This window comes from Hyaena hyaena, unplaced genomic scaffold (assembly GCF_003009895.1).
Source record: "Hyaena hyaena isolate Hyena2069 unplaced genomic scaffold, ASM300989v1 scaffold_285, whole genome shotgun sequence".
Lineage (NCBI taxonomy): Eukaryota > Metazoa > Chordata > Mammalia > Carnivora > Hyaenidae > Hyaena > Hyaena hyaena.
Window position 1 is genome coordinate 1,739,289 of NW_024080917.1, and position 19,437 is coordinate 1,758,725.

Here is a 19,437-nt window from a genome sequence, read left to right on the forward strand (position 1 = left end):
CACCTCTGCCCCCAGCCCCCACCTCTGCCCCCAGCCCCCACCTCTGCCCCCAGCCCCCACCTCTGCCCCAGCCCTCACCTCTGCCCCCAGCCCCCACCACTGCCCCCAGCCTTACCCTCTGCCCTCAGCCTCCACCTCTGCCCCCAGCCTCCATCTATGCTTCAGCCTCCACCTCTGCCCCCAGCCTCCATCTTTGCTTCAGCCTCCACCTCTGCCCCAGCCCCCACCTCTGCCCCAGCCCCCACCTCTGCCCAGCCTCCACCCCTGGCCCCAGGCTGAGATCTCTGGCCCCGTGGGAGCCCTATATGCTCCCTCCGCCGTGGAGGCCTTGGCGCCACCTTTGCTCTGCATCAATATTGACCCAGCCTGGGGGGCAGGGGCCCGGTGGCCCGCGAGGGGCTTGCAGTGTTGCTCACACATGCCTGCCGCGCTCCCCGGGCCCCTGAAATGTTTGTGGAGGGTTGGGAGCCACCCTGGAGGCCACGCGGAGAGCTTACGTTTACATGGGGAAAAATAACAGGGCTCCTTTCTCCATGAAACGTCCATTCATGGCTCTGCCGGGGGCGAGAAGCCTTGCGATCGAACCTCCCAGGAGTGTGAAACTCACCTTGTGCTCGCCTCGCGGCCGGGCAGGCGTGGAGCCAAAGGCTGAACATTCCGGGGCAACCTCTCCCTGGCGGCTCCTCCTCCCCGAGGCGTGCCAAGGCCTGGGGGGTGGGAGCGGTCGTGGGACCGCCCGCAGATGTGTCCACACCGTGCTCTGTGCAGACGGTGGCCTGGGGCCCCCTGGGGAGGGGCTGCTGGGTAGACATCCAGGGCCACAGAAGCTTCCGGAACCCCTCCCGGAGCATGGCCATGCGCTGCCTTAGGTCACACTGCACTTGACCTGCAGATATTTTAATAAAATGTTTAGTGGCTTCTTTCTGCTCGAGCAGGCAGACAAAGCACCACAGACGAGGGGCTTAAATAACCCCAGTGCATTTCCTGATGCTTCTGGAGGCGCGAAGTTGGAGAGACAGGTGTGGGCAGGCTGGCTCCTCCGAGTCCTGCGTGGTCTTCCCTGCGTGTCTGTTCCCGCATCACCTAAAGACGCCCGATGACCTCTTTTACCTTAATCGCCCTGTTCAAGACGCTGTCTTCAAATGCGGTTCCATTCTGAGGAGCCCTAACTGGGGGTTAGGGATGCTATATGGGGATTTGGGGGACACACTTGGCCCGTGAGAGCACCTGACAATCGCCCCTAGGTATTGTGGGAATAATAATCACCCCTTGGGTGCTCAGAGCTTTGCAATTTGCAAACGCCTCCAGATCCACTACCCCTTTGCCCTGATTCTCTCCCCTGTCCCCAGGCCCAGGGATGGGGCAGGCGGATGGGGACCTGGGACCTCCTGCTTGTTTGAACCCTGGGGGCTGTGCAGGACGCAGAGATAATTTTTAATTATTTCCACCCCGCGGGAGTCCTGGTGCGGCACCTCTCTGAGCCTTAGTTTCCCCACCTGTAAAATGGACTCGAGCAGAGTCCCCGCCTGGAGGTCAGGAGCCTAAGGACCTGTGCCGGAGCAGAATGAGGGTCCTTCCTGTGGGTGACAGCTGTCACCAGCAAGGTCACGGTGCAAGAAATCACACCCAGGGAGTGAAGGTAGCAGAGGCTGTGTGGCCCCCACCAGAGGCAGCCCCCTGACAGGCCTGCATGCCTGCTGGGCCCCCAGCCCCACACACTCCCCCAGAGAAAGCTGGGGACAGGGAAGCCTGCCTGAGACACCGCAGCCTCCCTGGGCGCCAGGCGCTGCTGCTCAGGCTGGCGCCTTGCTAGGGACCGCGGCCTCCCCACTCCCCCTGGGGATCCACCAGCCTTTGGAGAAAGGGTCCGCGGTTGCTGCCGCCGGTTAACAAGGTGTGATGGCCGAGGAAGAGTGAAAAGGGATATTATGTGGGTGGACTTTCCGGAGGCTGTTTGCCTTGTGTGCCATCCAGGTGCTGCTGTCTGGGGCGTGTGGGGCATGTGGGACCCTGGGCGACCGGTGGGCATACCAGCCCCTTCGGGGGGCTGTGTCTGGGCTCCCCGCCCCGCCTGGCCCCGCCCAGGCTCTGGCCCTGGCGGCACTTTCCGGAGAGTCTGGAAAATCTCTGCGGGGCCTGCCCCTTGCTTACAGAACGGTGTCTGATTCTGGGAGGAAGAACGAACCCCTAGGCCACACGGGACCTCGTGGGTGTGCGTGGGGCGCGTCTGTGCTGCCCACACAGCGCGTGAGGCCTGGGAGTGACGATCAGGGTCCCCAGGACCCTCACTGGGTTGTCACCCACGCCCCCGGGGAGGCCACTGCCCTCCCACACCCCTTCTCCACGCCAGCTTCTTCCAGAAAGGCCAGGGGCGTCTCCGTCCTCACCCCGCACCCCCAGCATGGTCCAGGTCCCCGGATCCCGCCTGCCGGGACCTGACAACGGCCTTCATTTCTTCAAACTCAAAGCCGCCCCCTGACCCAGGAGGGCTGGGCCTGCCTCCCCTGCTTGGCCGAGGGAAGGTCTGAGCTTCAGGCCCATCTCTGCCCTCGGAAGAGGACCGCCTCCCCGCCCTCAGGGGCTCATGGGGCCTTACTCTGGCCTTTCCGCTTTCTGGAAAAAGTCAGATTTGTCTTTAAGTGACCACAATGCAAGTGGTCCAGATGAGTCACCCCAGACCTGAGTCAGCCTGGCTGCCACAAACCTTCTATTTTAATTCATTTTCTTCACTGAGGTGAGATTAGCGTTTTCGAGTGAGTGATTCTGTGACGTGCAGTACTTTGCAGTGTCTGCAGCCATCAGGTCTATCAGGTTCTGGGACCGTTTCATCCCCCGTAAATAAGATCCCGCCCCCATCCTCAACCACCTACCCCCCCACGCCCCCACCCCCCAGCGGCAGCCGAAAATCTGCTCTCTGTCTGTGGATTTCCTGCTCTGGACGTTTCACAGAAGTGCAGTCGCACACCGTGTGGCCTTTGGGGACTGGCCTCTGTCAGAGCGTGGCGTTCTGGTGCGTCCAGGCTCTACCACACCTGTGGTCCGGGTGACAGCGCTCACCCTCTGCTGAGTGCGCGTGGCTGAGCCCTACCCCTCTGTGCGGATGGGCCACACACGTGTACCCCCAGCCTGACGCCTGTCACCCTGCTCTCCCAGGACCAGGCACGAGCGAGCACGCGCCAGCCTCCACGCTCGGCCCCAGCCCACACGTGGCCACCGCACACCCGGCAGTCCATCTCGTAGTGGTTCATCCTGGAGCCGTCACCAGGCAGCCACGGCACGGGGCCACGGCACAGGCAGCCACCGCCCTCTGGACTGTTTGCACTTTACTAATTTCTAACAGCCCAGGTACGGGGTGTCAGGGTCCCGGGGAGGCTGTACCAGCTCTGTCCAGACACTGCCTTCCTATCCAGGGAGGTGGGTCCACTCTGGCATCCTTCCCTCTGACGGGCAGTCCCCCCCCGCCCCCACCCCCGTCACCCCGCAAGCCGCTGAGCCAGGTGCAAAGGGCCCGTCTGGGTCCCCTCAACGATCCTCCCAAGGCCCCAGTGCAGGTGAAGCACAGTGGCCCCCGGACGCGCCCGAGGCTTCGTGGAGGTGGGCAGAGCCGCTCCAGGGCCCGAGCCTCGTCTCTGCGTCCCCTCCCCCGCCGTCCCTCACTCGACTCCCAGCTGACTTTTCTGCTGGCATTCCGGGGAAAATCAAATCCTCCCGGGTAGAAACGGCATCTGTCCAAATGAGTTTTCTGAGTCTGGTTTGAAACACTTTGGGAAGCTCCAGGAGAGAAAATATGGTTTTGATTTCGTCGAGCAGGCGCAGACCCCCGAACCCGGCCCATGCGGTCTGAGAGCCCGTCTCTCAGATTCTCCCGCAGACACAGCGCGCCACGGAGCGCGCCATGGAGCCAGGTGAGCGGGCGCCGGTCCGAGGGCCCTGCCCCCACTGGTCCTGGCCTCGGAGAGAGCCAGTCCTCTGCACCTGGACAGGCGCTTGTCAAGGTCATGAGACTTGGGTGCCCCCCGCACCCCGGTACAGCCCCCTCTCTCAAAGCCCACAGCCTGGCGGCAGGCAGATGTCGGTGGCCCTCTGCCTGAGACAGGGAGCTCCCTGGGTAAGAAGGCCTCCAGGGAGGAGCGGGGCCGGAGGCCAGGCCTTCCTGGGCGCCTGGGCTCGCTTCTCGTCTGGACTGAGGTCAGAGGCACCGGTCATGCCCATCTGCTGTTGGCGGGTCCTGAGCCCACAGGCAGGGACGTCTGGCTGTCCAGAGCCCGTGGTTAGAGGTCCGCTGGGGGTTCCTGCTGACCGTCCCCTGCCGGGCTCTCAGAGGCCTGGGCAGCACACGCGCGGAGGCCCTCCACCCTCCCACGTCTGGGGGCGTGGGGAAGAGGCCCTCCTGGAGGTCACTGGAGGGCCACACGCCTCCCTGGACCCCACATTGACAGAGGACAACTTGAGAGGCCTCACCAGTCTCTGAAGCCTTGTGACACGGAGACCCCGGTTCCCCAGCCACAGAACGGAAGAGACCCCTGCCCAGGCACGGGAGCGGGGAGACATCACGTGACCTGCTTGGGGCGTGGGGCCCCCCATCTCTCTGTTGCCTGAAGCCCCTCAGCTGCTCACAGCTGCTGACGGGCAGCTCCGTGTGCCTGGCAAGAGGCGCTGGGGTCGGTCAGCGGGGACAAGAATGAGCCCACTGCTGGTCTCGTGGGGCCCACGATGTGTGGGTGGGGTGACCGGGCCTCGTGCGGTCCCGCCTGTTGCGGTGATTGCGGACGGACACCTGAACTGCAGGGGAAATAATCAGATGGGCTCGCTGTTCAGGGCATCCGGGAAGGCTTCTCGAAGGAGGTGGCATGTGAGCGGAGGATGAGCAGTGCTGGCTGGGGAGTGGCAGAGGAGGCCTTGGACTCCAGGGCCCAAGGGGCAGGGTCTCCGGGCAGTGGCCCATTGGGCACACGTGTCCTTCATTTCAAGGGCATCACCCCAGGGCTGCGCTGCCTCGGAGCCGGGCACCAGCACCCATCACTCTACCTCGCCTCCCTTGGCTGCCAGGGACAGGGTTTTAATCCTTTTCCTCTGGCGCTTCCAGGCCCAAGCTTCTCCTCACTCAAGCAGACCACCGGGCCGGCAGCCCTGCACCGCCTTCCTGTTGGCTCCCTCACCCTTGAGGGTCCCAGACAGGCAGCACGTGGGTGCCTGTTTCTCAGGCGGGTAAACTGAGTCCGTGTCTTCCCTGATGCCCCCAGCCGGGGGTGCCCAGCTGGGACCACAAAGCTGCTTCTCACCCGGGTCCCTCTACCCTGCTGACCGGCGTCCAGGAGCGGCAGGCGGCATCTTGCAAACCTGAGCTTCGGAAACTCAGAATACAGGAGGATCTGGCTGGGGACGCTTGGGGGCTCCGTGGGCTGTTTTGTAACGACAGAGGGAGCGCCTCGCCCACACTCCGGATCTGCCGCGCCCGCTGCCGCCCACGGACCCTGCGGAATTAGCTCGCGAATGGGAGGAACAGGTGACGGCTTCTGCTCTGGGGACGTCAGCGCTCAGCTCTCACACCCGAGGTGTGTGAAGCAGGAGGCGGGGGCGAGGCCCCGAGACCCCTTTGCAAATTAAGATGTACTCTGTCTCCTTTCCAAAGGCACCGAGCTGGCTGCGTCCCTGCTTTGCAAGAAAATGGCTTTCCTGCCAGATGGGGGCAGGACGCCCACCTCCCTGCAGCTCCGCTCCGGCGCATGCTGGGTCCCACGCGGCCTGCATTCCTGAAGCTGTGAGAGCGCACCCCCCCCAAGTCAGCCTCAGGGCCCCGGCCTGCGACATCCATCTCCCTGGGCGGGCGGGGCTGGGCCCGGGGAAGGAAATACTCCCGCCAGCGCTTCCTGCTCAGGTCGCCTGGCGTCCCCACAGCTCCCGCGGGGCCGGACTGCACGGTGGCAGGGGCTGGGCCAGTCCTGGCGTTCAGTGCCCCCCGCCCCGGCTTCTGAGGGGGGTCTGCAGGCCCTTCCTGGCCTCAGGGCTGCCCTGGGCATCCCAGGGCGCCCGCTGCCCTCCCGAGGGGTCCAGCCAGAGCCCAGAGCCTCCTGTCAGCCTCAGGACTGGCCGAGAATGCTTCTCTGTGGGCACGGCCAGTGCGCTCCTGCATGACAACTGGGGAGACAGAGGCCAGGAGGAAGCCCCCTTCTGATCGGTGAGCACGGCAAGGACCCTTTCTACTTCCCCGAGAGAGCCGGACACGCTGGGCATTGCAGAGGGTGGACAGGTGCTGGGCACCCTGTTCACTGCCGCAGACCCCGGCCCGTCTCGTCCCCGCCCCCCACCCCCCACCCCGGGCCTTGCCCTGCTCTGTCTTCTTCCCACGGCTTGGCCCGGGGTCTCAGCCAGCAGGGGACTGTGGAGAAAGCACAGACCTGTCAGGCCGTGTCCCCTCATGTATTAAATAGGCCAAAGACTGGGGTCAGCCCAGCAAGCCTGCGAGCCCTTGCTGAGAGCACAGCGTCTGGGCAAGGGGCCGGCCCGGAAGCCTCCAGATGCCCTCCTCACTTGGCTTGGCGCCAATGCCAGCTTGACCCCCACCCCTGCACACCTGTCTGCCCCCACCCCAGATGCGGGGGTGCTCATGGGTCCCTGAAGAGTGGATGACTTCCCAGGTCTGGGGGACTTGGGGGCAGCTGTGAGGGGGTCCGTCCTCCCGTCCACTCCTCTCCCTCAGTGGATGAAAAGTACTCCAGATGCCCCAAGAATTAACAAAGGCTGTCATCGCAGCCATTCACCTGCTTCAGGACGTTTCCTATCCATGTGCTGAATAGAGAGGAACATTCCAGAACGTGGAGTTGGGAGGCAAGGACCGTCAAGTCTGCAGAGAGACATTCTAGGGATGTAGCTTTCCATCGGCAAATCAGCATCACTCTGGACTGCTTTGGGGGGGAAATCTCCCAGAAATGGCTTTCTCACTGCTCTGCCTTAAAAAACAGAATCAAAATCCAAACAAAACCCTACTACGTCACATACATGGAGCTGCAGGGACGTCCTCTGTCTACGGGAGGCTCCATGCTGCCTTCACTCTTCTCACTGTTGAGCTGGATCCTGTTGTGCGGGAGATGATAGTTCGCTGGTTTGCTTGCAGGGCAGGGGAACCTTCTCATCGGATGGAGACTGAGGGTGCCTGTCGTCCGCGCCGGGGAGGGCGCCTCCGGCTGCAGGGCACCTGTGCGCCAGCCCTTTGGAAACCGCCCTGAAGGATGAGGCGCATGGTCTCCAGCGCTCCATGCTCTCCCCCCGCCCTCGGCTCTGGCCATCCTGCCTGGTGCCACACGTTGTGCAGGAGAGCTTGGCCGACCCCTCAGCTGCTTCCTGGTCCCCCAAGGTCACGTTCGTCCGCGTTAGCCACGGCCACCCGCCGGGGACGTCATAGCCCTGAGCTTCCTGCCACGCGGCCGCCATGCCCACTCCGTCCCTGCGGCTCCCGCTCTTTGAGAGGAGGGGCGCCGGACCCCGTCTGGAGCGCGCACACCTGGCAGCACCTCATTCACTCCAAGCTTGGCTCATCCAGCAAACACTCACTGAGCGGGCACGGATGAAAGTGACGCCACGGCCCTGACTTTGCTGAGTTCACGGGGCTGCCAAGGGCGCCCTGCCCGTACGGGGGGCTGCCCTCCACCCGCTGCCCCCCACCCACGCCACGGACAGGCACGAGCAGTGTGCAGCGCCCCACACCTGTTGGCGAGGGTGACTCCCATCCGGGCTCTTCGTGACGAAATGCCCAGGCAAACCTGTGTGAGCTGGGTGCCCCGCCGGTCCCTGAGCCCTGGGACCAGCCCACCAGCTCTGCCTGCCTGGGCACGGCTCAGAGCTCTGGGCCTCGGCACTGCTGCTCACTCAGCACCGGACAGAAAAGAACCGGCCGGAGGGCCCACATGGACTCCCGGGGGCCGAATGAAGGAGCAAAGGATGATGTTGTTCACCAGGACCAACACGGGATGAGGGCTGAGGTCACAGGCCGCTGCCTACGGACAAGACTCTGCGAACATCTCAGGAGAGCAGCTTCCACAGGAAGCCTCCTGTCAGCCCGCGGAGCAGGCCGGGTCCCTGTATGGATTCCCACAGTCCTCTGCACTTGGCCTGTGTGACCCTTTCCTGCTCTCCAGGTCAGTCTCCTTCTCCTTTGAGCCCTGTACCTATGGTATGAGGTCCTGGATGGATGGAAAGATGGACAGACAGATGGAAAGATTGATGGATGGATGGGTGATGGATGGATGGGTGGATGGATGGATGGATGGGTGGGTGAGTGGATGGATGGATGAATAGTTGGATGGATGGAAGGATGGATGGGTGGATGGATGGATGGATGGATAGATGAATAGTTGGATGGATGGAAGGATGGATGGGTGGATGGATGGATGGATGGATGGATGGATGGGTGGATGGGTGGGTGGGTGGATGGATGGATGGATGGATAGATGAATAGTTGGATGGATGGAAGGACGGATGGATGGATGGGTGGATGGATGGATGGATGGATGGATAGATGGATGGATGGATGGATGGATGGATAGATGAATAGTTGGATGGATGGATGGATGGATGGATGGATGGATGGATGGATGGATGGATGGGTGGGTGGGTGGATGGATGGAAGGATAGACAGAGAGCCGGTTGCCCTGGCTGGCAGGCCAGCTCCTTGCGGAAGTGTGAGCCCTATCATAACTCAACAGCAATGTTGGCGGATGGGTACTGATGCTGCTAACCAGACCCTCTGCTAAACACACGCCCACGTGCACCTCCCATCTTCTTTAGCACCGTTTCTGGGGAGGTGGGCGTTGTTCTTCTCATTTTACAGTTGGACCATGGCGGCCAGAGAGGCCAGTAACCTGTCCAAAGCTGAGCACCCTGGGAAGCTCCGGGCACCAGGCAGCGTGCGTCAGGGTAAACTTTGACTCTGCCTTGACACCCTGTCCCTATTTGGGAAAAGGTGAAAGACCCGGGCTTCTAGAGCCAGAGCCACCCGGGCCCTCTGGCCTCCTTCATCTCTCCCTCCCCCATTAGCGACTGAGTTCCTCACAGGGCTTGAGTGGCCCAGGAGGTGGTAAGAGGGGAGGCTCCCCCGTTCAGGGCGGATGCCCGGGGTGTCCTGGTCCACCCCAGGCCCACACATAGGTGTGAGAGGGGACAGTCAGTTGCAAAGACGAGGGCGGTGCTTCCCAGGGTGTGGAAGCCAGTGTGGCCTCCACTCCACGCAGCCTCACTTGGGGTGGAGCCCCTCCACCCACGGACGCGCAGCACTTGCCCTCTGTCAGCCTGAGAGGGCATCCTCTGGTCCCAACGGCCCAGGGACAGCGCTGGGACCCAGTCTGGACGCCCAACCCTATGTGGAAGCCCTGGAACAAGGCACAGAGCTTCACACGCTCCTCTCCGGCCAGTCAGGCACCCCCAGAACGTCGCGAGGGCCAGAGCAGGGAAGCGGGCACAGCCCCGCTGAGGGCACCGGGGGTGGGGGGGGCGGCCCTTCACATCCAGCGCGGGAAGGTCGTTTTCTCTGACGTTCTCATCACCCCTGGGGCGAGGGAGACCTCTCCCCACCTGTCCAGGATTTCTACCCGCCCCCCCCAATCGTCCCGGGAGGAACCTGAGACCCAACCAAAGGGGTCAGACGAGCTGCAAAGGGGCAGGAAACCGGGGTGGGCTCTGGCGGGTTTTCGAATCCAGCCTCCACCCGTGGGCCAGGGGCCCTGCTCTTGCCCTCCACCAGCTGAGGAGCCCAGTCTACGGGGGCAGTGGCGGGGGGGGGGGACTGGGGCAGCTGGATCTGTGGCTGGTTCCTTCCTCCTGGAGGCGTCTGAACAGCCATGACAGCAGCTAAGGGTGGCGGAGCCTGGCTCTGGGAAGAGCTTCTTCTGGGGCTCCCCCTCTTTCCTCTCCCTTCCCCTCTTCCCCCCACCCTTGTCTTCTGCGTCTCTGGTCTTACAGAAGGGGAGCACCCCACGCCGTCCTTCGTCCCCCACCCCGCCCCCGCTGAGCCAGGAAGTAGAGTCTGGGGGCCAGAACACCCATTCCCAAGTCCCCGCACATCCAAATATTTACTGCTGTGTCTGCACACAAAAATTCATACACCAATTTTGTCGGCGGTTCCCACTGCCCGCTTCGCCTTCGGGGAGTCAGGCAGGCTGCCCGCCCTGCGGACCACAATGGTAGCGCCCACAATGCGAGCACAGAGGCCGGCTGGTCGCGCATACAAAGCGCCCGGCCTGGCCATTATCATTCCGGAGCCGAAACCCACCCCAGCCCGCATCTCATCGGTCATTCAGCAGCCCTTAATGACTTGTCAGTTCCTTGCCCTGCCATTTTCTGTCTAATTAATTCTTTTATTGTGCACCGGATAAAGAAAGACAAAGGCCTCCCCGGCAATAATGATTCATTAAAATGCAGCGCCTTCTCCGTTGCTCTTGGCCTCGCACCAGCCCGGCTGCTCAGCCCTGCCGCGGGCGCTACCGCTGCACCCCCCCCAACCCCCGGGCCGCGCGCCCCTTAACCCTTTGCAGGGCTGGGGGCCGGTGGTTGGCTGCACGCCCGGCATCGGGTGCCGCCAGCCTCCGCCCTGGGGGACCTGGTGAGCCGCCCAGGCTGCTCCTGTTCCCGCCCCGGCGGGGAGCCCCTCGGAAAGGCCTCGTGGACTGTACTGCACTTTCCCACGGCAGCCTCAGCGGGACTGGATTCTGGCCCCGACCCCACCAGGAAGGCTGGGGCTGGTGGGGGTGCGTGTACCACACACAGCCCCCCCCCCAGGGCAGGCCAGCATGGGCGGGGGAGGCAGGGGGGCTGAGCCGGGGGGGCAGCCAAGGCAACAGGTCACTAGAGGGAGTGAGGACCCCAGGGCTCTAGGGACAAATCCACCAGCGGGGCCGGGCAGGAAGGGACCTGCCACATGTGTGTGCTGGCCACAGCCAGGCCAGCTTAATCCTCAGCACCTCGGCAAGGCGGTCAGCATCCCACGGTCATGGGGGGAAACTGAGGCCCCCAGAGATCACTGGCACGTGGCAGAACTTCCAACCACTGGCCTGGCCTCCTGGGAGTAGGCTTGTCAGGAGGGACCCCGGAGGCAGAGGCCGGGAAAGGTGGCTCCGCTCTGCAGGCTTCTGGATGCACTTTCTCTGCCTGGTTCACTTTTACTTCATTTTCTTACCGACAAACCCACCTTACTTGCAGATGAGCAGAAAGAAGCATCTTGTGATTAGAGGTAGGAATGTGCTAACGTGCTCTCGGGCATCTGCAAAACGTGGGGTCACAGCCAGGGCCTAATCTCACGGAGCGCCCCCAAACACTGCAGGGAACGCAGGAGATGGGGAAACCCTTGGCGCCCCGAGTCCCGCTCTTCCTGGGACAGAAATGGGCTGGGGGTGGGCAGTGCCAGGCTCTCAGCTCCGGGACGATCCTCGCATGAAGGCAGGGCCACGCCCCCCATGTGTCTCCCCTTTGTGCTCCTTCCCTTCCGGACTCTTCTCTTTGGAAGGCTCCCGTGGCCCCCGGGGGCACCCCAGGGCCTCCACAGCCCCGTCCTGGGAGGACTTCTGCTCCCGCCGGGATGTAGGGACCCCCACAGCAGGAAGGCTCCGGCCCAGAGCGAGAGAGAAGCAGACCCCCCCGCCGGGCTGTTACACCCCCCCCCTTGGGAAGGGGTCCCTGCCAGAGTCCCCGTGGCAGCAGCTCCCGCCCCTGGTCTTGAGGTGTGCACCTCGGGTCTCCCCAGGCCATCTTGCAGCACTGGCTCATGGTCAGCGCCCGTTTCCCATCAAGCTTGGTGGACCATGTCCCAGGAGGCCGTCGACACAGGGTGGTAAGGACTTCAGCATCCCAGGGGCCCAGAAACCAGTCGGCTCCACCCCGCTGTGTGGCCCATAGCTCCCGCAGCCCTGGTCGGCCAGAGACAGGTCCATAGAGATCCTCTGTCCAGGGCCGACCTGGAGGCCCCGAGCCAGACGTCGGGGAGGAAAGGTCAGGGTCCATGCACCAGGCCATGACCCTGAGTCTGACACACGCCCTGGGGGTGCCGTCCCCTAAATGCAGCTGAAGTCGAGGCCGGCAGGATGGGTGCGGAATCTGCCCCTCTTCCCCCGGGGACAGGCCTGCTGAGGGGGGCCCCGGGGCTCCCCCAGGCAGCTGCCCGGAGGACACAGGCTCTCCCCAGAGCTGACAGCCACGCCGGCCATGAAGTCACATCCAAACAGAAAAGTCTGTTCCTGAAAGCCGATATATCGTCCCAGGAAGAGCAATTATACGCGGAACCGGGAGGGGCTTTCCCAATCTATCAGAGCAGGGTCTGGGTCATAAACGCCCTTTCCCCTTTGTCTCTGAATAGGGCATTCTGTTCAGCTGAGATCAGAGGCAAGGCACTTAGCTCTGGGGAAGGAAATGAAAAATGAGGAACTTTTCCCTCCAGCTCGTCCCCAAGATGGGCCGATGGAGCGCTCTCTGTGAGCACTGGGCTCTGGACGGGCTTGGACTTGGGGCCCTGTGGGGTGAGGTGGCCTCCTGAGCGGTGCAGTCTGTTGGGAGCTTGCTGGAAAACCCCTGACAAGCCAGGGACCAGGGCGGTCCCGGGGACCCCTCCCAGCACCTCCTCACGACAGCACTGGGGACCCAGCATTTGGGGAGCAGAGGCCCCATGACCCCCAGGACCCTTGGCCGCGGGCTCAGCCTCCGATGTCTGAGAGTGCCGTGAAGGGAAGGCCAGCAGCTTGGCCCCCAGGGAGGGGTGGGGCGTTTGGAGAGGAGAGGGACCACAGTGGCTGTTTACGTGAGCTCGGACGCCGGGAGCCTACAAGGTGGCTTGCCTGGGACGCGGGGCCAGAAGGGCCCTCGAACAGTCAGGTTGGTGGGACGAAGGGCTGGGCCCCCGGGAGGTAACACACAGGAACCCCTCCAAGTCCAGACAATCCCAGGGCCCAAGTCAATCCCAGAGCAGCAACAGGGCGACCTCACTCTCTCCGTCAGGGAGCCGGATGCAGGGGCTTTCCTTGGTTTGGGGTGTCCGCGTGAAAGCCCCGAGGGCCATATGGACCCGGACAGCCCTTGGCTGGGCGCAGGACGCACTGGACAGGCGCCACACAGGCATCCGTGAGCCTGGCTGGCAGCCCCCTCCAGACCCCGCCTCGCCCCGGAGGCTTGGCACGGCCCAGACCCCACGAACCCTCGTAAATCCGGGCAGCTCTTCCCGGCTCTTGGCAGGCCCCGGACGTGGCTCTCCAGCTCGGGGTGAGGGACGTGCCCTGGATCACGGCCACGCGGGCGGCCGGCAGACAAGGGGGCGGGATGGGTGCCCCCCTACCCGGGCCACCCCGTTAAAATCGCAGAGGCGGTTGCTTCAAGTAGCTGGCTTCCCATGAGACGCTGAGCTTGCTCTCAGCCCCAGTCAGAGATGCCCCAGACGCATCCGCACGGCCCTGAGCAGCCTCTGAACCAGCTGCATGTGCCGGGGGGCCCGGCCGAGGGGTGAGGCTGCCCCTTGCTTGCGGGTGCTCCCCACAAGCATTCCTCCCTAGAGACACTCGGCTGGCCAGACGGCCCTGCCCAGTTCCCGCAAGGCCGCTTTCACCCAGCTCCCAGGCTGGCTCTGCGCCAGTGCCCAAAAAATGCCGCCAGCCACCCAGAAACCCTCGCTGGGATTTGCCTGCAAGGAAACCATGGCCCCGAATCTGGACCCGTTTTGCCTACTGAATAGGCCTCCGGGGGAAGGAAGACGCTGGCGGCAAGGCCGGCTTCCTGGGGCCTCAGATCTGTTCAAATCCAGACACAGCCCCTGCAGTTGGGGGGCGGGGGGGGTGCGTCTGGCTGTGCCCCAGGGTGGAGCGCTGTCTCTGCCTTCCATGGGGCTCCGGATGCCCACATCCTCGGAGGAGGGCTCCGGGGAGACCCCACTGCTGCCTCGGCCAAGGCCCAGGCCCTGGAGCCAGACCTCGTGCTCTCGGAGCCCCCATCCCCCAGGCTTACGGAAAGCAACACACAAAACGCAGCCCAGGTAGATAAAAAGCATTTTTTTTTTTAATTTTATCAAATTGGTCTGTACAAAAGTTAGCGTTGCTTGGTCAGAAAGTAGCGGAACACAGCAGGTAAGTGACAGCGGAAGCCCAAACTCCACGCGCAACAACGGATTTTGCATAAAAATGAGTTCGCTGTAGTTCCCTGCCCCCACCCCCAGAAAGAGATAACGCAAAAAAAAAAAAAAAAAAATCTTTTTTCTTCTAGAAAAAGGTAGGAAAAAGTAGAAAAAGTAAAAAGAAGCAACTTCTCAGATGTCTTTAAATGTACAAAGTTTTAAAGGCACAAGTTTCCATGAATAGGCAGTTACCGTTGCTGGGCACACAGCAGAAGCGGCACGCGTACATCGGGTGTTATTCTTCTACAGCTAAGACTCGAAACACTTAGTGGAGAAGGTTTTAGTTTCACAGCTTGTAGGTGGCGTCTGGGCCCTAAGAGCTGAGATTCACGGGCTTCTCCAGCCACCCCCTCCCGGGAAATCCCAGTCCCCCACCTGGCACAGTCGTGGGCAGGGATGGAGTCCAGGGACACCCATGCCCTCTAAGCCTCGACTTCACACGGGTGCCACGGACCCCTGGCCCGGTCACGGACACTACCAGCCAACCACTCCCCCCGCCCCCCAGGGTCCCGGCCACCTCCCAGGAGCCTGGAGCCCCAGGGCCCCCTCCCCGCGCCTCCTCCTGGCCCTGGCGCTCAGCAACCCAGCCTCCGTTTCGTCTGAAATTCTACTTTCTGCACAAATTACTTCATTAATTAAAGATAAAATAATACAGAACATAAATACATTTCAACAGCTTCCAAAACAAATCGAACGTGTTTAAGCTTCAAAAATAAAAATTAAAAAATAAAATAAAATAAAAAGAGGGAAGCGTTAGTCACAGCCAAACCTTGCTGGGAAGAGCCTGCATCGTGGGAGCACCTCGGATCTGACGGGCTGGTCCCGAGAGGTGCTCCCGCAGACGCCATCTCGCCAGGCGGATGCCGCTCGCAGCAGGGACGGCGCCCGTCAGTCCCGTGGTTCCCGGTGCGAGGCTGGCAGGGACCCCGGAACACGGAGCCCCCCGCCCGCGCCTCTTCCCTCCTTTATGTCTTGTGCTGTGGCTGCTTTGTGTCCACCGACATGCGAAACCAAGGGGCTGCCGTCAGCAGGGAAGAGGGCCCACCGGCCGTCCCTCGTCCAGAGCCACCAAGGGTGAGCGAGAAGGGGAAGAGGGCTTTGTCGGCTGCAGGGCGTGTGGTGATCTGGAAGCCACGGGCACCGGGCACGGAGCGTGCTCTCCCGCAGACGTCAGCAGGCACTTGCCGGAGCCGCCATCTCTTCTCCCCCCGCCGCGGCACCCCGTCCGGAAGGCCGGAGGCTCTGCGTGCCTCTGCCGAGATACGGGTCCTGGCTCACCGACGCCAGCCCCTCCGCGGCCACGGGCCACAGCGCCTCAGGGTCGGCTCAGGGTAGTGTACACGGGCTGGTCCCAATTGCCAGGGGGGCTGTGGGCGGGCGGCACGGAGAGGCCGCTGAGCAAGGGCGAGGCGTAGGGCCGCCGGGAAGGGTGGAAGTAGGGGCACTGGTAGAGGCTGGGGGGGCAGCCGGGGTACGGGCTGTAGTAGCTGGGCGCCTGCAGGTCGGTGTAGTCGCACTGCGAGCTGGTGAAGGAGCTGGCGGCCGAGGCTGGGGCCGCCGTGGTCACGCTGGCCTGGCCACTGTAGGAGCCATAGTCGGCGCGGCCGGGGGAGCCATGTGACTGGTCGCCGTAGTGGCCGGGGCTCAGCTGCTCCGTCTTGATGTGCGGCCGCGGGGGGCCCGTCTCGGTGGGCGACCCCGAGGCCGACGGGGCCCCCTTGTGGGCCCACACAGGCGACGCCCCGAGGCCGGCTGCCCCCGAGTGTGAGTAGGAGGCACCCCCGTAGGAGCCGGCGGCAGGCTGGCCTGGCTCTGTGGGCACGGCCGAGTGGCCATTGAGGGGCAGGTACTGGTCGAACTCGTGCACATCGAAGGTGTCCATGTTGCCGATGACCTCGCTGCTCAGCTCTGAGATGTCCACGTTGCTGAAGTCGATGTTCTGGCGCCCGCTGTCTGCCAGACGGCGGCCTTCCAGCTTCAGCTCTGGCTTGCCCCCGGGGTGCAGGTCTGTCTTGGGGGTGGTGGGCGGGGTGGGCGGCCCGTGGGTCTGCCCTAGGGACAGAGCACATTTCAGGCATGAATGCCCCTTCTGTGGGGGGCCGGCCGGCGACTCGCACCCAGGAGGAAAACCAGCCCACTAACTGCCGCAGGTAGAAATCAACGGCTTTTTGTTTCTGTACGTTTCCCAGAAATTCCAGCAGAGCCAGACCCAGACCTCACTGCTTGGCCGAGGAAATTCCGTTAAGCACCGTTCTGCAGGAAGAGCTGGGGCCCTGGAGGCCCCCGCCCCCACCCCGGGAAGACCAAGGTGGCGGGAAGGAGAGGAGGTGCCCAGCCCCTTGCACATGACCACAAGGCCGTGCCCACAAAACTGACTCTCCCCCAGGCTCACAGCGGTACCAGCTTGACAGAGGCTGCTCGGCTGGCCGGGACCATCCCCCCAGTCCGTCTAATCTGGAGGCCGGGCTGCCGACCACCACGCCAGGGACATGAGTGAGTGCTGGGTCAGCCCCGGCAGAGAGGCCAGGGGAAGCAGAAACGCCTTCAGGCAGGGCAAAAAAGTGCCCACGTCACGTGGCACCCGACCAGGGAAGAGTTGTGAGAATATAGGGGCTCAGAGGGGGGCTAGGCAGAGCCCCGTGTGCACCGGGGACCTTGGGGTACGCGGACACCAGCCCTGGGAGTGAACCCCTGCTCCCTACCCCCACTGCTCATCTCGGCAGGTGCCAGAACTCCCACTTCTGCTGGGGTGGGAAGACGCTGGGGGGCCCAGGCGCCCACCTGTGTGGTCGCTGTGGTGGTGCGCGTCACCGAGGCCCGCGTCTGCCTTGTACACGGCACCCCCGGGATGGGGGCCCAGCTCGACTCCGGAGTCAGAGTCGCCCTGGCCTGCTTTCACGCTCTTCCTGCGGCGCGGCTGGTACTTGTAATCCGGATGGTCTTTCTTGTGCTGGACCCGCAGCCGCTCCGCCTCCTCCACGAAGGGGCGCTTCTCACTCTCGCTCAGCAAGCTGCAGCACCAAGGGCAGATGTGGGATGGTGAGGGTACTCACGCCCCCCCCCCAATGCTCACAGGGACACCTGCGTGTGCTCCCACCCCTCAGCAGGTACTAGGCGGGTGCCCCCTCCTCCAAGGACAGTGGCTTTGGGCAGCCAAGGGCTTCTGGTGAGGGTCAAAGGAACATTCTGGAACAAAACCCAAAGCTTTCCATCTCCATCATTTTTTTACTTCCCTTTGCCCCGAGACCGTGTAAGTCCCCTCCCTCTGGGGCTTTCTACAGCAGGCGGGGGAGGAGGCAGAGCCCAGCTGAGAACACACTGCTAACGGAAGAGGCTTCCCGGGAGTGAGCAGGCAGGGACTCCGTGGGCACCTGGGCTTCCCAGAGCTCTGAGAACCCTGTCTAAACCGGGGGTCCTCGCTGAGGCTCACAACACACACCGGGCTCCTCAAACCCTCACCTCCAAGTGCCTATGGGGCAGGGCACAGAGCTGCCAGAGTCCACTGTGCCCGGACCGGACAGAGGACAGACAGAGCACAGAGGATATCTGTGCAAACTTCCAGTGCCCACTCAGGAGGAGGGGAGTGGGAAAGGGGATCCCGCGCCCTGAACCCAAAGACCGCCATGGGTGGGGACAGGCTGTTCTGCGCAGCAAGCACCCCTGCTGATGCCCTACTTTCTGCACAAGCGTCCAGCTCCCCCATGCCCAGTGAGCACAAAGCACGCTTGTGCCGGACCGCTCTTACATCCCCAGCCTTTCCTTGCCCAGGGGTGAGGGGTGCAGAGTGGGCAGCTGCCAGCTGGACACACACGCACCCCGGCCTCTGCCTTGACTTCCCGCACACGGTGGTCAGGGCGGAGGAGAGCCCTTTCCAAAGAGGGGCGCCTCCAGCCAGCACCACACTCCCCCATACTGTGACCTGCTCCGGACAGAAACCACCCTTCCTCGGGGGGGGGGGGGGNGGGGGGGGGGGACACACAGGCCTCTGGGCTTTGGGGCCGCCCACAGGTGGGGTCCCCCTCTCAGCAGGCAGTTGGCGCTGGGGGAGTGTGCTAGGGCTTGCATGCTCGCCCTGCAGCCCTCTGCGGCCCAACCGCCTGAGTCCCCCGGGGTGCCGGGGGTGCCGCCACCGCGGCGGAGGGCTCGCCCCGGGACGGCCGCGGGAGCAGAGCCGAGGCCGGGCGCGGGGCCGCCGCCCGGACCCCGGGGGCCCCAGGACCCGCTCGCGGCCCGCCCGGCCCGCGGACGGCGCGCTTACCGCCACAGCTTGCCCAGCGTCTTGCTGAGCTCGGCGTTGTGCAGGTGCGGGTACTGATCGGCCAGCTTGCGGCGCGCCGCCTGCGCCCACACCATGAACGCGTTCATGGGCCGCTTCACGTGCGGCTTCGCCTTCAGCGCGCCGCCGCCGCCGCCGCGCACCGGCATGGGCACCAGGCTCCAGTCGTAGCCCTTGAGCACCTGCGACACGGCGTCGCGGATGCAGGCCGGGAAGCGCTCGTCCGCCGCCTCGGCCGCGTCGCCCCGGCCGCCGCCCCCCGCGCCCGCCGCGCGGCCCAGGCCCTCGGAGCCCGCAGGCGACGGCGGCGCGTCGGAGTCCGAGTCCTCCACGTGCGACATGGAGCTGGCGGTGCCGGACGGGCTGCAGGGCGGCTGGGCGCGGGCCTCGCTCATGTCCAGCATCGGGGCCGCGCGCGGGGGCCGCTGCTCGGCGGCGCCGCGGCCGCCCTGGGACCCGAGGTCGCCGCGCGGTGGCCCGACCCGCGTCCCCGCCGCCGCTCCGCCGCCGCCGCAGCTCCGTCCCGGCGGAGGACCCGCAACAAGTTTCTTTAAGCGGCGGCCGCGAGGCTCCGCCCCCGGGCCGAGTCCCCATTGGCCCGCGCGCGCCCCGCTGCCCCCGGGGGCGGAGCCCGGCTGCGCGCCCCTCCCCCACACGGAGAAAGTGCCGCGGTTCCCCCCGCGCCCCCGCGCGCCCCACCCGGCGCCGCCCCACGCCGCGGGCCCCCTTCCCGGTAGGCGCGGGGAGGGAGCGGGGCCCGGGCACCGGCACGGCGGGGCGCCCCGGGCCCTCCGCCGGGAGCGCGGCGGCTCCCCGAGTCCCGCCCTCGGCCCCCTCGCCCGGCCGGGGAAAGCCCGCTCCGCGTGGAGACGGGTCCTCCAGAGCCTCCCCCACAGCCGGCCAGAGCCCCGGCGTCTCGCCTGCACCCCGGAGGCGCCGGGGTCGGCGGCTGCCAGCCTGCGGCCCGGGGGAGGGTGGCTCGGCCGCGTAGCCTCAAAGCCCGGGCTCCCCGCCCGCAGGGCCG

At 64.5% G+C, this 19,437-nt stretch overlaps 1 protein-coding gene across 1 annotated transcript; it reads right to left on the reverse strand.

The window, feature by feature from the left end:
- Window positions 1-14,210: 14,210 nt before the first annotated feature.
- SOX8 (SRY-box transcription factor 8) lies at window positions 14,211-18,817 on the reverse strand. The gene is made up of 3 exons (XM_039246643.1): window positions 18,396-18,817; window positions 16,919-17,148; window positions 14,211-16,189 (listed from the first exon to the last, which is right to left on the reverse strand). The coding sequence occupies exons 1-3, from the start codon at window positions 18,815-18,817 to the stop codon at window positions 15,453-15,455; spliced, it is 1,389 nt and encodes a 462-aa protein (XP_039102574.1). The 3' UTR covers window positions 14,211-15,452.
- Between the last annotated feature and the right edge of the window lie 620 nt (window positions 18,818-19,437).

Coding starts and splice junctions, on each gene's coding strand:
- SOX8 (XM_039246643.1), bottom strand. CDS start 18,817: ATGCTGGACATGAGCGAGGCCCGCGCCCAGCCGCCCTGCAGCCCGTCC. Junction 17,149..18,395: donor ACGCTGGGCAAGCTGTGGCG/GTAAGCGCGCCG, acceptor TTGGTGCTGCAG/CTTGCTGAGCGAGAGTGAGA. Junction 16,190..16,918: donor CCACCACAGCGACCACACAG/GTGGGCGCCTGG, acceptor CTCTGTCCCTAG/GGCAGACCCACGGGCCGCCC.